Genomic DNA, 19,310 nt, shown 5'->3' with positions numbered 1-19,310 from the left:
CTCTTGTTGTTTCTATTCTCAATATCATTTATCTCTGCTCTAATCTTCATTATTTCCTTCCTTTTGTTAGCTTTGGGTTTAATTTGCTCTTCTTTATCTAGTTTCTTAAAGTGTGTTATGGACTGAACTGTGTCCCTCCCAAATTGATACGTTGAATCCCTAACCCCTCAATGTGGCTGTATTTGAAGATTAGGCTTTAGGGAGGTGACTAAGCTTAAATGAGATCATAAATATTTTTCTGTTTCTTTGGAGCACCCTGACTAATACATTCTCCTTTTGTTTATTTCCAAATCTTCAATCAAGAGTATATTCATGGATATATTCTTACAGAAAATATCTTTCAAGTGTTTCCCACCAAAAAAATTCCTCAACAAATAAGAACAAGGACAATAATTTCTTTTATGAGTGTGTGGTTCTGCCACCTTCTCAAGATGTTTTAAAAGGCTTAAGAGAAATACATTGAATGGCACTACATGGCTACTTTAGACAGCAACAATGTTTGAGTAGAGGATGTTAAATATATAGAAAGGGACTTTACCCGTATTTTAACCTCTATCTATATTTTAGGCTAGACTCTTCCGTGGCTTTAGTAGCTTGGAGTCTTGAGGTGGGGTTGAAGTAGGGTAGGATCATTTCTTCACTATCCTGATGGTGTGTGGGAAAATTGGACTAGCAAGTTCAAAATCTGGAGGGCAAGCTAGCAGGCTGAAGATTCAGGTATGAATTGATGGTGTAGTTCTGAGTCTAAAGGCTTAAAGCTCTGGTGGGATTTCTATGTTGTAGTCTGGAGGCATAATTCTTTCTTTGGCAAACCTTAGACTTTGCTCTTAAGATCTTTAGCCAATTGAATGAGGCCTACCCACATCATGGAGGGTAATCTGTTCACCTTAAAGTCAACTGATTTTCGATGTTGATCACATCAAAAAAATACCTTCACAGCAACTGGTGTTTGACTAAATAACATTCACCATAGTTTTGCCAACTTGACACATAGAATCATCTGTGTAGAAATATGGTCATTTTAATGGCACTTGAGTGGCTCAGTTAAGAGTCTGACCCTTTTTTTTTTTTTTTAAGATTTTATTTATTTATTCATGAGAGACACAGAGAGACAGAGAGACAGAGAGGCAGAGACACAGGCAGAGGGAGAAGCAGGCTCCCTCCCTACAAGGAGCCCGATGGGGGACTTGATCTCGAGTCTCCAGGATCACGCCTGAAGATGGCGCTAAACCGCTGAGCCACCCAGGCTGCCCAAGTGTCTGACTCTTGATCACATCTCGGGTCTTGATCTCAGGGTCATGAGTTCAAGCCTTGCGTTGGGCTCCACACTGAGTGTGGAGCCTACTTAAAAAAAAAAAAAAAAGAAATTTGGTCTTTTTAGAATAATATTTGAAGTTAGAAGAGATGGCTTAAACGAAAGTGGGAATTTATGAGAACTCATCTGAAAGTTGGTTTTATTTGACTTGTACTTTTATTAGAAGACAATTAAAGGGCACCTGCATGGTCAGTTGATTAAATGTCTGACTTTGGCACAGGTCATGGTCTCGGAGTCATGGGATAGAGCCCCACGTCTGACTCTGCACTCTCCACTCAGTGAGTAATCTGCTTATCACTCTCCCTCTGCCCCTCCCCCTGCTTGTGCTCTCTCTGTCCCTCTCTCTAATAAATAAGTAAAAAAATCTTTTTTTTTTTTTTTTAAAAGACAAGTTAAATCCGAAATATTTCAAAATGGCCACTTCCTTTAGGGAAGTAAATGCATAACTGTGCCCCTATCTGATGGGGAGTTAATCAGCATATATTTGAAAGCCATTATGACAAAGGCTGCTGCAACTATCAAATAAATGATTGTTTCTGCTGTCCAGGATGCACCTTTTATCACTTGCTCACTCTCTTTGGGGGACCATTGACAGTGACTCAGACTGAGTCAGGAAGCAAGATGTCCACTGATGTCACATTAAAAAGACTGGTGAGACTTACAAACTACAGGGGCTTGATGAATAGATAATGAAATAGCATTTTTAAATGGGTACGCTTTTCTTGCAGATATCCTTGGAAGACAGTTATTCTGTTTCCTGGAATAGGCTTTGTTTTGACATGGGCCCCATAGTAAGGTAACAGTCCCTTTTGATCATTTGTCAGCATGTCTGGAGCTCCAGCTGCATTCAACCTTATGGATTTGTTAGGGGCATCAAATGAATAATGCATGTGAAAGCATTTTGAAAGAGATCAAACATTAGAAAGTTGATGACAGGATAGGCAAGGTCTGAACCAAAGAACTTATATAAGACGTGTCAGAATTCATCAGGGGTCACTTGTTGGTTTCAAAGCTTTTACAGTATTTAAGTTAATTTTGGCATTTTAGGCAGGAGGAATGGTTTCATTGGATTTTAGAACTTATGGTTAAGGAAGCAAAGCATTAAGGAATTCATTGAATTCAATCTTTTAATAGCAGAGGCAGTAATATGGCTTATGGGACTATCAGTTTAACAAGTCTAAGTCTTCCTTAGAAAGACAGAATTTTAAGAGCAACTATTTTGGTTTATTGTATAAAGTAAAAATCAAAAAAATTTTGAGAAGGTATTCTCTTCTAATCCCTTTTTTTTTTCTGCATTCCTGTACATTCAGATATTCCTCATCCTGTTGCCATATTGGATTATGTAAAAATTAAAGATGAAGATTATGCCTGTGAATTTCTGAATCTTTTATGACTGGTACATGGTACATACTAAATAAATTGTTACTGTTCAGTCATGAAACAGGTTGTATGACACATGAGATAAAGTTAATGAGGATGGTTGGCTTAAGATGGGAGAAAGTTGTGATGAAAGTATTAGACATATACATGCAAATAATACCATTATTTATTTATGGAAAAAAATTTATGATTGCCAGTTATGTGTCCGAATTGTCCTAGATGCTAGAGTCACAACAATGAATAGAAATAGCTAAGATTGCTGCTATTCTGGAGTTCATGATCTATGACTAAAGAAAACTGGGGCAAGCATACTGAAAGAAAATTAGCATTGAGAGAGCACATGACAAGGCACCCAACTTCCACTGTGGAGTCAGGGAAGCAGTCCTTGAAGAAAAGGAATTTAAGTTGAGATCTGAAGTATATGAAAGTATTAATAAAATGGAAAGGAGGGAAGGGTGGACTTTCACAGAGGCAATAGGCCAAGTCTCTGTTAGAATAAGTATGGTATGTTTGAAGATTCAAAAAATCCTAGCATATCTAAAGCACAGAGAGTGATGGGGGAGCAGTACAAGGTAGGGGTGGGGGGGAAAGGCAGGAACTAGGCAGTGGGCCATGTTGCAAATTTTGGTCTTCATTCTAGGAACAATAGAAAGCCACTGAAGTTTTAATTAATGGGGGATATGGTTACTTATTTGTTTTGAAAAGATGACTGATTACAGTTGGGATCAGAGCAGATGTGGGGAGACCAGTTAAAAGGCTATTGCAGTTGTCTCGGCAAGGGATGAAGGTAGCTTGGATTAGGAGAGTAGTAACAAAGAGGAGAGAAATGGGTAGCTTTGGGAGTTCTGTAGACAAGATGTAGTAATATATTGCATACAGTGCAGGAACACCTTCACAGTTTCATTTACTAAGTTAGGGAATATTGGAAGAGCATAATAATTTCATTTCAGACATGCGGAGCCTGTCATTACCAATAATTATAACACACTCCCTAATTACCAGTTTCAACCACCCTTTTACACCAGTTCCTAATGTTTCCTGTTCACTCTAATTCCCCTACTCCAATGTTGCTTTTCCCATCAGAATCTATAATCCACTGATCACTCACTGTTTCCTGCTTCTCACTTCTTTTGTGATCTTATTGAGCACTTGATTCAATTTATATTCCTTCCATTACAGCATTATAATCACTCTTTCACATACATTTATGCTTGATTCCCTTGACTTTCTCTTGCTGCATTCTATCTTCTTGGAGAAAACACAACCCTATTTACTTTCAATTCCCCCTCTGCTCCTCACCTACCCTTGTGCTAGAGAAAAACTCAAAAAGCATACTGAATGGGCTCAATGTATGTGATTACTAACATCAAATGTGGCCATGATACTGCTTGGAAATCATACTGGCTTTCACTAAATACTCAGTCTCCATTTCTTCTTGATGACTGTTTCATACTGATCACACCTCAAATCATTCTTCTATAGTCCTCACTCTAAACTGAGGAGCTTGTGTCCATTGCATTGAGAAACAAATGCAATTGGAAGAGAACTTCCACAACCTCCCACCATTACATCTACCCACTTGCAGGTGTCTGTATCCATTTAGGTTGTCTTTTCTTCTCTTTATAGGCGAATTACTTATCCCTGGCATAGACTAATTTCCTCACTTGTCTCATTTCCTCTTAGGATGGGACCACTCAAGGGGAAGGGCAATGCTCTGTAAACTCTCTTCCCTCTTCCCTGCATCATCATTCTCTCCTCCACCAAAATCTTCTTTTGACCTCACTTTTCCCTCTAGCTAATGTCCTTTTCCTTCCCTTCTCTTAATAGTGAAACTTCTCAAGAGTTGTTTGTAATTCACTTTCTCTATTTTATCTCCTCCAATCCTCTCTTGAACCACTCAGTCAGACTTTTATACTTGCTACTTACCCTGAATGTATCAAGGTTACTGTGACCTCCATGTCATTTTTCAATCCTCACCTTACTTGATGTATTGGCAGCATTTGGTATAGGTGATCACTTTTTCAACCTTGAAACTCTTTCTTTTGGTTTTCAAGTGTCATACTCTCTTAGTTTTACACCCATCTCTCTAAATGCTCCTCTCAGTCTCCCTGAGTTCTAAATACTGAGAGCCTATATCTCATTTCTTGGACCTCTTTTCTCTTTTCTTTAGTGATCTTATCCAGGCTCATGTATTTAAATAGCATATACAGAACTGAAGCCTCCCCAATCTTTATCTCCAGCCTAGACCTCTTCTTGAACTCTAGACTTGTATATCCATCTGGCTCCTTGACAACTCGCCTTGGATGTCTAATATGTGTCTCAAATTTAACATGTCCTGAAATGAGTTTCTGTTCATTTCTTAACCTGCTTCTTCTGAAATCATCTTCAAGTAAGAAAATGGAAACTTCATTTTTCTAATTATCCCAACCAAAAACCTGGGAATTATCCTTGACTTCCATCTTTCTTCTCAAACCCTATGTCTAATCTATCAACAAATTCTGTTAGCTCTATCTTCAAAATATATATAGAATTCTGACCGCTTTTTATCACTTTACCTCTTAATGCTCTTGTCCAAACCAGCTAGATTGTTGCCTTCTAACTAGTTGCCCCACTTCTGCCTTTATTCCCCATCTGGTCTGCTGTCACCCCTGCATGCAGCCAGAGCGGTACTTTTTTTTTTTTTTAAGGACTTTATTTATTCATTCATGAAAGACATACAGAGAGAGAGGCAGAGACACAGGCAGAAGGAGAAGCAGGCCCCATGCAAGGAGCCCGATGCGGGACTTGATCCCGGTTCCCCAGGATCAGGCCCTGGGCTGAAGGTGGCACTAAACCGCTGAGCCACCTGGGCTGCCCCTAGAGTGGTACTATTTTATTTTATTTTATTTATTTTATTTTATTTTATTTTATTTTATTTTATTTTATTTTATTTTATTATTTTATTTTATTTTATTTTATTTTATTTTATTTTATTTTATTTTATTTTATTTTATTTTTTATTTATTTTTAGAGTGGTACTTTTAAAACATAAGTCAGATCATATTATTTTCTCTGCTCAAACTCCTCCAGTAGCTTCTTGTTTTATTTAGTGTAAGAGTCAAATTCTTTACCATTGCCTACAAGGCCCTATATGATATAAACTTGTTAAAATTCTGATTTTATCTTTCTGCTTTCTCCTTTATTCATTCAGCCTCATATATGTGACCTGATTGCTGTTTCTTCAAGATATTATGCCTATTGCCACTTATAGGACTTTGCGCATTTTGTTCTCTTTACTCGTGTCCACTTTCATTACTTTACCAACTTTTCCAGAAAAGTCATTTTTCACATGTCACCTTCTCAGTGAAGCTTTACCTGATCATACATACTACTTAAAATTTCCAACTTCCTCTCAATACTATCTGTCCCATTATCCAATTTAATTTTTCTTCATACCATTTATCATGATGAAAAATATGTATTTGTGCTCTTATTGATTTCCCCTCAACTAGAATGTAAACTTTATGAGGACAGGAGCTTTGTCTATTTTGTTCATTAATATATCATCAGTTCCTAGAATAGTGCTTGACCTACAATAGATAAGTAATTGTTCAATGAATGAATTGATGAATTCAAGTGCACATAGTGAGTAGGCAATTCAGTTTATGAGTCTGGAGCTCAGAGAAGAGGTCTTCACCGGGGAAATAAATTTGGGACTCATTGGCATATATGTGGGGTGACCACATATCCAAATTGGCTCTGAATAGTGTAGGCAACATTACTGATAGTCCCCTTCCTTTACTTTTGAAAGTGGTGTGGTTTGAATGATAGGTTATGTAGTTCTCCTAAAAATACACGATAATTGAAACCAGAGGACTGGATGGGATTGCCTAGGGAAGGCCTATAAAGTGAAAACAGAAGAGGACCAAGGAAGAGCTCTTAGGTTCTCTAACTTATAAAGGCTTGAAGAGAAAGAAGAATCTGAAAATAAGATTGGAAAGGAGCAGTCTGAAAAAAGGAGAAAAACCAGAAGAATGCACAAAAGCTAAGAGGAAAAAGTAGTTCAAAAGGGAGGAGGGTTATAATAATCTATTGAAAAATCAAATAATATAAGGACTGAAAAAATACCTGTTAGATCTTGGGAGTCAATGACAATCTCTACTTTTGGTGTAGTGATTAGGGCAGAAACCAGACTGATGAAATGGTGGGAGGAAAAACGAGGAAACAAAAACAGCAAATTATAGAAAACTTCATATTTTGATGTCAATATGAGAAGGAATGGGCAAATTCTGGGTTATGCAATTAGCAGATAGGCCTCAGGTAAAGCTCCTAGCAAAGCAGGAACACCAAAATAAGACACATTTGGAAACAATTTAGTACTTGACATTTTGAAAACATGGAATTAAAGGAGTTCTAATCAAAACTCATAATTTTATTTGCTTTCTGTGAGTTTCTAAATGTTTGCACTACACATGGAAAAGGATACATCAATACTTGGGTCCTCCAAACAATGTAATCCGAATATGGTCATAGGTGCCAGCCAGTTTGTGTGACATCAAGAAATACTATTTAATATTTTTGTTTGAAAGAGATTTGAGCTTGTTGAAATGTTGATAGAGAAGGTCCAGATGAGAGGGACCAGCAGAATACTCTGCTGGGGAGGGAAGAGATAATCGATGGTGGCATTTTATCGAGAAGGCGGGAGGGGACTGGATCTGCAGACAGATGGAAGGATTGGCTTTAGGTAGGTTAAGAAATACCTTTCTACTGTAACTGCAAGGATGAAGGAAAGGCTGGATGCATATATAGCAGTGTTTGTAGAGTTGGATAGGGAGGGAAAGAGCATTCTATCTGAGGTCTTCAATTTTTCTGAGAAAGAGGCAAGACCATCTGGGAATGAGGGAGATGTCTGGGGCTTAAAGCAGTTTGAAGAGTGAGAAAGAGACTAAGGAAACAATGTTAAAGGCTCTTTTGAGGTTGGTGATCATGAATCATGAGTGAACATTTCCTGTTACCTAGGTGATTATGGGAAATAAGAGGCTTTTTTCTTTGATCAAGCAAAAATCACTAGGGAAAAACAGTTAAGAGATGGCATTATCTTGGGATCCCTGGGTGGCGCAGCGGTTTGGCCCCTGCCTTTGGCCCAGGGCGTGATCCTGGAGACCTGGGATCGAATCCCACATTGGGCTCCCGGTGCATGGAGCCTGCTTCTCCCTCTGCCTGTCTCTGCCTCTCTCTCTCTCTCTCTGTGACTATCATAAATAAATACATTAAAAAAAAAAAAAGAGAGAGAGATGGCATTATCTTAAGTGACCAAATAGCCACTTCCTTTTTTGCTATATAATGAGTCAACATATGCATATGGGTAAGTAGGGATAGCTTGGAGAAAAACTCTCAAGAAGGTACTTAGTCTGTTTCATTTTATTTCTCTTTCAGGAATGAATGAGATGGAGTAGATTAAGGTTCTCACTGGACTGGGTGGTAGTCAAGACCCTGATTCACAGTTGTGGCTCTGCTGCTAGCTAGGTTCTCTCTCCAGGTGTCAGTTTTCTCATCAAAATGCTGTGAACAGATGATCTTAATTTTCTTTCTACATTTAAAATCTCTGAGTCTAGATTTAGCATGGACTTCTTTTGGAGTTGGAAGTATTCTTACAGATTACCTGACTCTGAATTTGTGTTCCATGATATTGGCTTTCAAGGGGGTCTGATGAACTTGAACCTTCTTGATGGCCAGAGTTTTTAATCAATTAGGAGATAAGGCAAAGGAAGCAGGCAGACATAAGTTAAAACATTGTCTTTGTTAGTAGTAAATCTGATATTGGAGAATGTGGCTTATAGCTATGTAGATGTAGGCTTTAAAATACTGAATTCCAGAATGGGGAGACTTACCCACTAGAGGCATGGGAAGCACAGAATTTCACATTGTCCCTGAGCATATTATCACATATGGAAACAGAGCAGAATACAGGCTTTCTGCAGGCAGCCAGCTCCCTAAAGGTAAGGAAAGAGGAAGGAGTGGAGCCATCAAATATCAGGTTCTCTCATAAATTTACCAACCAGTAAGTTGCTCCTCCTCAGGGGAGAAATTCAGATGGACAAAGAGAGACAGAGGCAGAAAAGGGCCAGAAGTATGAAACTTCATTGGCTTCTTCTCAGTCTCGTCTGCTGATTTCTCTTCATCTTCCTGAATTCCAAATATTGGAGTGTTTCATGGTTCAGTCTTGAAAACTCCTACCTACCCTGTTCTCTTCCCATTTGTCTCTTCTAGTCTCATGGCTCATATACTGATGATTTCCAATTTTATATTATCTCCAAACTGAAATACTTCTTTGAACTCCAGAACCTCATCATCTTTAGGTCTTTGCTCAAATGCACTTTTCTCCATGCAGCTTTTCTTGACTATTCTCTATATAAGACCCAGAATTCTCTGCCCAGAACTGTTTATCTGTTTATACTACTTTATTTTTCTCCACAGTACTCATCACTCTGAGCTGTTGTATATGCTTAGTACTTTGTCTATTCTCCACAGGCAGTGTCTATCTAGTGGAAATTTGACGAGAGTAGGGTCTAGAATGTGCCTGGTATATAGTTGTTAATAAATTTATGTTGGTTGGATAAATGAGTGAATGAATGTTATGTTGCTTCTCCTACTGGGAAGGAAACATCAAGAATAGGGAAGAAACATTGCTTCTTCGAACACAATAGGATCCTGGATGCAGCCCAATGTCTGAGGTACAATTTGAACTGGGCACTAAGGTGAGGAAAGACTGGTCCTGGTTGGGAATACATCTGAGAGCCAAGTGTTTAGGAATAAGATCAAATTTGAAGACCAAGTCATCCAAAGTAATTGCCACTGGGGCTGAGTCCAGGTATAGGTCAACAAAGCACCTAGAGTTCTGTTTAGTCATCGTGTTCAAAGAGCACTAATTAAGATATTCTGGGAAGTTTCCCTTTCTTTTCCTTTTGTACTTGAAGGCAAAAAGAAGAGTGGAGCCACCCCTTTTCAAGTACTCACCTAACTTTACAAATGGAATAAGTCATTCCTTCCCACAGTGATGCCCTTACCTTTGGATACGGTGGATTATATCACCACTTTATTGTGCTTCTTATGCTGGCATCATTATTTCTTTATTTTTTAAAAAAGATTTTACTTATTTATTCATGAAACACACACACAGAGAGGCAGAGACATAGGCAGATGGAGAAGCAGGCTCCCGGCAGTGAGCCCAATGTGGGACTTGATCTGGGACTCCAGGATCACACCCTGGACTGAAGGCAGGCGCTCAACTGCTGAGCTACCCAGGCGTCCCTCATTATTTCTTTAAAATGATTTCCTCCACCATATGGTGAATTTCTTGAGTGCAGAGATTGCACTCATATTAGTATTTCCAAGGCTTAGTATACATGTACTCAGGTAATGTCATTGAATTGAATGAATTTTGCCAGGTTGTATAAAAGAGGAGGGAAATGAGCTAGGGAGGGGCACCTGGGTGGCTCAATGGTTGAGTGCCTGCCTTCAGCTCAGGTCATGATCCTGGGATCCAGTTCTGTATCAGGCTACCTGCAGGGAACATGCTTCTCCCTCTGCTTATGTCTCTGCCTCTCTCTGTGTGTCTCTCATGAATAAATAAATAAGTAAATTCTGTTTTTTTTTTTTTTTTTTTTTTTTTAACAGAAATGAAGCTAGAGAGCAAGGGTAGCTCAATTCTGTGTTCTATATGGAAATTCCCAAGATCCCAGTTAGACTTCCACTTTCAGTGACAACCACCTGGTTTAAAATCTAGTTCAACTGAAGTGTGAAGTTGTGTAGGTAGATGAACGGCCTGGAGAAGAGACAAAAAGTAAAGTCTTATTTAAAAGAAAGGTAGTATCTCATCTCTCTTATTGAAATGTTATTCTTTATTCTTTCACGTCAATAGTAGTTTTGGTAAACAGAGAATCTCCTTGATTGGGAGCTAGGATATTTTTTAGCTATGGTAAGTCACTGTTTGTGATGGGAGCTTGTTTTCTCAAGAGTTCTGGAGAAAAGGAAAGAACAGGTTCAAGAGAGGTGTAATTGCATAAGTTGAGGATAAAGACTTTTGAAATCAGGTGGCATAGGAGTAATGGGGTGGAGAAGCTGTTTCCTTCCCACCATTCAGGGTTGATACTGTCTGGTTGGCAGTGGGCAGCTTGAACCTGAATTAAAGGACTATTCTGTACATCTGTCTGAATCTCACCTGTGTGATAGAGAGCAGCTTAGAGAAAAGCTTCATCCTTCGTGATGGATTATGCCAACCCAGCTTCTGAAGCTAAAGGCAAGTTACAGATGGAATCATACAATGCCTCCACTTTAAGCACAGACCCCCATCTACATGTATACTTATGGCTTAGTTTGTCCTATTTCAGACAGTGCAGTAAGCATCAGAAAGTGTCAAATGGTTATAACAAAGTACCAGATGGCTTTTGTCAGGAAAATGTGCATAGTAAGGTTATCTTATACAAATCTGAAGTAGACATCCCAGAGGCAAAAGTGTCAGAAACTTTAGGAATTGACCTATCTTGGGCCATCCTCCATCTCAACATTTCAGCTGAACAATCTGAGACTTTCAGCTGTTGGTAAGACAATGAAGATGCTAATTTTCATTAATTTTAACTATGGCTAAGAATCATTTTTTTAAAGGTACAACAATGCAATGATTCTATTAAAATCTTTAAATCCTTAATTTTTAGAGATACTTATTGTAGTAGTTTCACATGAAATGATATACCTGAGATAGGCTTCAAAATATCTAGAGGTAGGAGGATTAGGGATGTGGGTGCAGGTGTAAAACAAAATATGCCATAAATTAATATATATTGGCACTGAGTGAGTAGGTAAGTAGGTGAGTAGGTCAAGTTAAGGAGTATATGGTGGGGATGGAGTTCATTAAGAACAAGAAGTTCTTTTGTACTTCTGTATATGTTTGAAATTTTCCACAATAAAATTGTTTTAAATATCTATAATCTATCTATCATCTGTCTGTAATTTTTAAAAAAGATACATACATACATGCATGCACATTTAGAAATATAACTAAAGATGTGTATGGCAGACAATGCAAGTATTCAAAAAGTCCTATTTCATTTACATAAACTTTAAAAAATCAGACAAGTTTAGTGCATTCACACATTCACTTATTTAATAAATATTTTAGAATATTTATAGTTTCTACTATGTGATAAGAAAATGCTGGGCATTGAATTGAAAGGTAAATGAGACACAGGAAAGCTTCTATGGAGGGACTTAGAGTTAATGAGGGAGACAGGCAAATAATTATGATCAAGTGCAGTACTAGAAATGACAGAGATAAACAGAGAGCTTCCTGGGAGACAGGGATCTGTGTGGATTATGGAAAGCTTCCAGAAGGAGGCCTGGGTCTTGTCAGAAGAATAAGCAGGAGTAAGCCAAGTGAAGAGGAAACATGAGCAGGTCATTTCAGGTAGGAGGAAGAGTGTGGATAAGGATGTCAGACTAGAAACATCAGGGACAACCTTTGTGTGCAGAGAACTAGATATAGTTCGGTGTTACAGGAACGTGAAGTGAAAGGCAAGAGGTGGTAAGATAGAATGTTCAGACAGTAGGCAGGGACCAAATCAAATGCATAGGCCATATTTAGAAGTTTGGATCTCTTTTTTTTATTTTTTATTTTTTATTTTTAGAAGTTTGGATCTTTTATAGACAATGTGGCATGATCTAATGTTTTAAGATTTTCTTTGGAGAGAAATGATACAGTTACATGGTTAGTGCTGTATTCTCTATGGATAGCTCTGATAACTACCAGGTAAATCTGTGGTTACTCTGACCCACCACCTGCCTTTATAAATAAAGCTTTATTGAAACACAGCCACATCCATGCATTTACTCGCTGTCTATGATGGTTTTCCCACTGTGAAGGCAGAGTTGAGTGGTTGTGAAAGAGAGGAACATAAAGCAGATGAATGTAAATAAGCAGATGAATATAGAAACATGAGACCAGAAGAGTGGTTACAATGCTATTGCAATAGTCCAGGTGAGAGACGATGAGGGTTTTATGAGGGCAGGGGTGATGGGAATGGAAAGTAGTTGGTACATTTAAGTTAAGAGAGATTTAGAAAATAAAATCAGCCAAATTAAGGGTCACTTGTAGACTTCTGGCATAGACTGAGAAGTTGATGCTAACGGAGAGAGAACATGGGAGAATGTTAAAATGGAAGGAAAGCTGATGAATTCAGTTTTGAATAAAGTGAGTCTAAAATATCCTACCCAGCTGACTTCATACCTCATTCATGAACCTCAGGGTCAAGGAGTTCTGAAGTTTGGGATTGGGATAGGATGGCTGTTGCAGTATGATAATTAAAAAAATATTCAATGTTTTGTATTTTTAAGCTATGTGGAAGTATCCCTGAGTAAAAAAAAAAAAGCCCCATCTCATCGTCCTCCCATGTAGCCTATTCCCCTGTAGACCCTAGGTAACATCAGAAACCTCTACTATGGCAACCTCTACTATGTACCCTTGGACTGAACAGTTCCTCAGTTCATTAACTCTCCCAGAAATGAAGTGGAAACTGTCTTGGCTTTGGGATGGGTTCACTGGTCACTGTCCTCCCCGCACTACCAGGATGGTGAGGCCCAGGCCATTGTCTTCTGTGTTTGGAAAAAAGGAAAATATTCAGTAAGAGACAAAGAGCATGCTCTCACATCAGTCATGCTTTTTTTTTTTTTTTTTTTCTTTTCTTCTCCTTTTTACTTGGGTTTAAATTCTGGCTGTATCATTAAGTGGCTTTGCAAAGCTACCTAATCTCTCCATGGCTCACTTTCCTTGTCTTTAGAATGAGGACAATAATAGTATCTATCTTAAGAGTAAATAAATTTAGGCAAATTACAGCATATAGCTTGGCACAGTCACCTAACAGGAGTTTATTGAATTGCTGTTATATAGTGAAGACCATACTAGGCACTGCAAGTACTGCGATAATAAAGCAGGAACAGTTTCTGCCCCTATAGAGATAACGGTGTAGCACTAAGCAGGTAATTGTACAGACCTTAAACAGGTAATCAAACAAATAACTATGAAATAGCAAGTTGAGGAAAGTGATATAAAGGAAATGAATCTAGGCCCCTGACAGAGAATAGACAGTGTGTATGTGTTTGTGTGTGTGTGTGTATGTGTGTGTGTAGTGGGATGGGTGTTGGACCTACTAAGGCTGGTCAGACAGGAAAAACCTCTCAGGGTAATATTTAAATTCAGATGGCATAGAAGCCGCTATGTGGAATGATAAGATATCAGGTAGCTGGAAATGCTATGTGAGTGCACTAAATAAGTACTCAGAAATATTACAGAATTTGGTAGAACCGTGCAATTTTCAAGAGACTTTTTTTTTTTAAAAGATTTATCTATAACTAATGCTAATCTTTTTATCATATTCAATAGCAGAATACTTAATCTAGTAACTTCTGGTCAAACAGTCAAAATGGCTGATTACTCTCATTTCAGAAACCTTTGAGTAAAACTCAGGATTTTGAATAGCTAATAAAAGATTTCTTTTGTGCACTTTTGTCTTGGGGTTGTGTCCAAACTCAAGGGGGTAGGGTATCCAGTTTTCAGACCCTAGCCATTCTCTAGCAGTTACTGAGATGGGACTTTGTCCTTTGCTTATGGAGCTTGATCCTTGATCCATCATCTTAGATGGCCATGTCTCACCAAGGCCTTTGGTCCCTCTGGAGCCTTTTTTTTTTTTTTTAAGATTTTATTTATATTCATGAGATACACAGAGAGGCAGAAACATAGGCAGAGGGAGAAGCAGGCTCCCTGTGAGGAGCCAGGTGTCGGACTTGATTCCAGGACCTCAGGATCACCCCTGGGCTGAGACACTCAGGTACCCCCTCTGCAGCCTTTCTTATTCGGACTTCAAGACTGCTGCTGGCTACATGTTCAATCCTTCCCAGTCATTAAAAGATAAACTGACTGGGCCCTACCTTCGGCTCAGGTCATGACCCTGGGGTTCCAGGATTGAGTCCCGCAACGGGCTTCCTGCAGGGAGCCTGCTTCTCCCTCTGCCTGTGTCTCTCTCTGTGTGTCTCTCATGAATAAATAAATAAATCTTTTAAAAAAAGATAAACTGAGACATACTAAATATTTTAAGAGTTTGAGCAAAACTTGATTCATATCAGGCAGCAATCTAGCATATAGAAAGGAGGTGCACAAAATAAAGGCTTTTATAGGCAGCAGAAAGCAGGAACAAGGAAACTCTTCTAGGCAAAAAAGCAGGTTAGTTTTTGCTGGGTTACTTTCCTTTAGGGGCTGGCAGGGGTCTGTCAGGAGCATTACCTAATTAGTGCTGATTAGGCAATTCCTGACTGACTGGTTTAAGATCCAAGCTTAGCCTGTAATTAAATCTCAGTTTGGTGACTTGGTGCTTAGCATAAAAAGTTCCATTTTGGACCTGTTTTCTTGTTTTTCACAGATTCATATGAGAGTTCTCTGGGGTTAGGAAGGACCTAGGAGGGGGCCCTAAGTTTCATCTATCCAGACAACTCACTCTGTTACGGGTATTTATCCCTCCAGCATCAGCCTGGAAAATTTTCAAGACGCTAGAGGTCTTTTGGAGCTATATATATCCTTGAGAGTCAAATGAAGGTCTCACCCTAACTCTGTTTAGACTTTACAATTTTAGCCCTGAGGCCTTGAGGCTAGGACACACTCCTCCCCGCCCCCCAGCAATAAAGTGAAAGCCTTGGCTTTCAAGATTTTAGTCTCCATTCTGCATTTCAAGCACTTATTTTAAAATTCAAATGCTAAGAAATTGCTTGTTTATTTTCTGAACTCATTTCAGTGTCTTTATAAAGCAATAGGATTCAGGAGCACCTGGGTAGCTTAGTGGGTGAAGCATCTGACTCCTGATTTTGGCTCAGGCCATGATATCAGAGTCCTGAGATTGAGCCCCCAAAAGAGCTCTGCACTCAGTGGGGGAGTCTCTCTCTCCCTCTCTCAAATCTTAAAAAAGAAAGCAATAGGGTTCATCCTAAATGTCTACTATTGTTACCTAAATTGGTGTAAAAAGGAATTACTAACTAGGAAAACCATCCATTTCAATTTCAAAAATGGTATCATTCTGAATACTTAAGCATTATTAGCATATTCAAAGAACTTTTAACTAGTTCCTCCTTAGATTTATGTGGTGACATCATCTCAGTACAGCTGACTCTTGAACAACATGGGAGTTGGGGTACAACAACCTCCCTCCTCCACAGTTGAAAATAGGTGTATAACTTTTGACTCCCCCCAAACTTAACTACTAATAGCCTACTGTTGACCAGAAGCCTCACCATAACATAGTCAATTAATATATATTTTGTGTGTTATATGCATTATATACTGTATTCTTTACATTATATACATTATACATTCTTTACATTATATACATTATACATTATATACTGTATATACTGTATTCTTACAATAAAGTAAACCAGAGAAAAAAATGTTATTAAAAAAATCATAAGAACAAGAAATTACATTTACAGTTCTGTAAAAAAATGTCCATGTGTAAGTGGACCCATGTGGTTCAAATCTGTGTTGTTCAAGGGTCAATGGTATTTCTAACTTTCCAACTCCCTCTCCCATTGATAGAAACCAAGCTGTGACATTTATTATCTTCTCTGCCCTATGTACACCTACCATCCAGGAACACTTCAACAGCCTAGATACTTCACTCTCAGAATTCTTTCACTTCCTTTCTGCTGATTTTTCACTAGTTACTTATGGAGCTGCTCTCAAGACCAACTTAGAAATCCTGCCTTGGTCCTGCCAGCTTTCTTATGCCTTTCCTCTCATGGTGCTAGTCTTTCAACCTCATAATTCTAGTCCAGAATGACCTCTTAATTTCCTTCTCCCTTAGTAAGTCCCTCATGCCTTAATTTCTTTACCTCTCCAAATTGGATTCCATTGGTTTAGAGGCATTCTCGTGTGTTAAAGGAAAAATCCAACAATCATAAATTTTGAAAAGATCATATCACCTTTATGCAGTGATTTATGAGTTGGGCAGCATCCAGTCTAGCAGGATAGAAAGCTCTGAAGGGGGGGCACCTGGGTGGCTATGTTGATTAAGCAGCTAACTCTTGATTTCAGCTCAGGTCATGATCTCAGGGTTGTGAGATTGAGCTCATGGAGCAAAGGGAAGTCTTGAGTCTGGTGAGGAATTGTGCTGAGCAGGCAAGTGCTGATTGGTTGACCTAGGCATGCCTTTTCTGGGAGAGCCAAGCATAGACACTTAGGTAAGTTTTGGTCGGCTGACATGGGGACTTAGCATGCATGACTCCATGTCAGGCTTACTGTAGATATTTTAACACATCTCCACCCTGCCTTCATATAACCGTGCCATCTGACACCTCTGTAGATTTATATTTGCAGACCTCAGCTCTGTCTCTGTTTTTCTCTCCCTTTTCCTTTCCTTTTCCCTGTCTTTTTTCTATCAGACTGTAGGCTACTTGAGAGCATACCTGTGTCTTATGCTTCTGAATCTTTAATATCTGATACTATTCTTAATATTCTTAGTATTGATCCCCTGATGCTTATTGAATAAATGCATGAAGAATAATGTGTATTTGTAAAATAAATTGCAACATTTTATATCAATGTACTCCTTCTTCAGTCATTCATATTGACTAAATACAATAATTCAAAATGATTGAATAGAAAATATGAAGCTATTTTAGGTTTAAAATATTTTTAAAATATAAGAAAAATTGAGTTAGCATATTTTATAGTTAATTCTAGTTCTCAAAAATTTCATTTTTAGGATATGCATACCCATATTTCTATTTATGAGAAATATCGGATTGCTACAAACTGTCTTTTAGATAAACTTATGGCAGTATACTTTACATAAAGTAAAATGCACTCATTATACGTATACAGTTCAATGGGTTTTTTTTTTTTTTTTTTTTTTTAGTTCAATGGGTTTTGACACAGGTACACACCCAGGTGACCACCACTAAGAGTAAAGATATAGCACATTCCATCATCCCAAAAACTTCCTTTGTATTTCTTTTCAGTCATTCCCAATCCATCTTCCCATGTCCCCCAACCCCAGATAACCACTGAATTGCTTTCTATCGCTATAGCTTCTTAGCCTTTTCCGGAATTTCACATAAATGGAATCATACAGTATGTACTCTATTATGTCTGGCTTCTTTTGCTCAGTATGTTTTTGAGATATATCATATTATTATCTCTGTATGCCCACAGTTTGTGCATCCATACAATGTTGATGGACTTAGAGGTTATTTTCACTTTGTGGCTATGATAAATAAAGCTATTGTCAATGTTCATACATACATCTTTGTGTAGACACAGTTTTCATTTCTCTTAGATAGCCACGTAGGAGTGGAATGGATAGACCAGTCCCAGGGTAAGTATATATTTAAGGTTATAAGAAACTATGAAAATGTTTTCCAAAGTGTCTGTAACATTTTACATTCTTACCAGCAATATAGGAGAGTTCTAGTTGCTCCATATCTCATCAACATTTGGCATTACCAGTCTTTTTCACTTTCCCCATTCTCCTAGGTATGTAATAATACCTCACTGTGGTTTAAATTTATATTTCTCTGATGACTAATTGTATTGAGAAGTCTTCATATGCATATTGGCCATTAGTAATACATTCCTCTTATGAGGCGCCTATTTAAACATTTTGGCAAGTTTTAGATGGGTTGTTGTCTTATTGAGTTGCAAGATATATGAATATAGATGTCAGATAAACATATTAACATATTATAAATATTTTCCCCTAGTCTGTAACTTGCATTTTTATTTTCTTAGCAGCGGTTTTCAGATAGACGATAACTTTGATTTTGATGAAGTCCCATTCATCAATTATTTTCTTTTATGATTTATGCTTCTGTTTTCATCTAGGAAATTTTTTCCTATTCTACAGTTGCAAAGGATATCTCTTATGCCACAAGCTGATTTTTATTTTTTTAAATTTTATTATTTTTTAAAAGATTTTATTTATTCATGAGAGACACACAGAGGCAGAGACACAGGCAGAAGGAGAAGCAGGCTCCCTGTGGGGAACCCAATGCAGAACTCGATCCCAGGACCCCGGGATCACAGCCTGAGCCAAAGGCACAGACGCTCAACCACTGAGCCACCCAGGTACCCCACAAACTGATTCTTAAAATAGGTTAAAAAGTAACCAGAGTCAGCATTTCTACGTTCTTAGCTACCATGCTCTAAAAAATAATTCTTCTCTGATACCAAAATCCCTGTGTAGTGTAGTAGGACTCTGCTAATTCTGAACTGAGCCTTTGAATAGAGATGCAGTGCGTGCTTTAAGCAATTGTTTAAAAAACTAATAAGTGTTTCTTTCTTTTTAAAATATTATTAAAAAAATAAAATATTTATTATTGAAATATAGTTGACATACAATGTTAAATTAATTTTAGGTATACAACACAGTGATTTGACAATTCTGTACATTACTCAGTGCTCACTACTATTAGTATAGTCATGATGTGTTACCATATCTTATTACAATATTATTGACTATATGCCCTATGCCATATTTTTCATCTCCCTGACTTATTTATTTTGTAACTGAAACTTTGTACCTCTCAATTCCCTTCACCT

General features: G+C 38.0%; 1 protein-coding gene across 5 annotated transcripts in view; it reads left to right on the top strand.

The window, feature by feature from the left end:
- The window catches only part of AKAIN1 (A-kinase anchor inhibitor 1), an 84,667-nt gene that overhangs the window by 9,791 nt on the left and 55,566 nt on the right, over window positions 1–19,310 (top strand). For 2 of the 5 annotated variants that reach the window (XR_005362614.1, XR_005362612.1), the window contains exons 2-3: window positions 1,536–1,593; window positions 2,044–2,111. Coding sequence is in view for 2 of the 5 variants with exons in the window: in XM_038543749.1 (XP_038399677.1) it covers window positions 1,539–1,593 (55 nt within the window). In the remaining 3 variants the exon portion in view is untranslated. Of the gene's footprint in view, window positions 1–1,535; window positions 1,594–2,043; window positions 2,112–2,625; window positions 3,238–19,310 lie in introns of those variants that run through there. The other 3 variants (XM_038543749.1, XM_038543748.1, XR_005362613.1) reach the window with 2 other exon arrangements.

The sequence above is a fragment of the Canis lupus genome, chromosome 7 (assembly GCF_011100685.1).
Source record: "Canis lupus familiaris isolate Mischka breed German Shepherd chromosome 7, alternate assembly UU_Cfam_GSD_1.0, whole genome shotgun sequence".
NCBI classification, from domain to species: Eukaryota; Metazoa; Chordata; class Mammalia; order Carnivora; family Canidae; genus Canis; species Canis lupus.
This window is presented reverse-complemented; position numbering and strand designations above follow the sequence as displayed.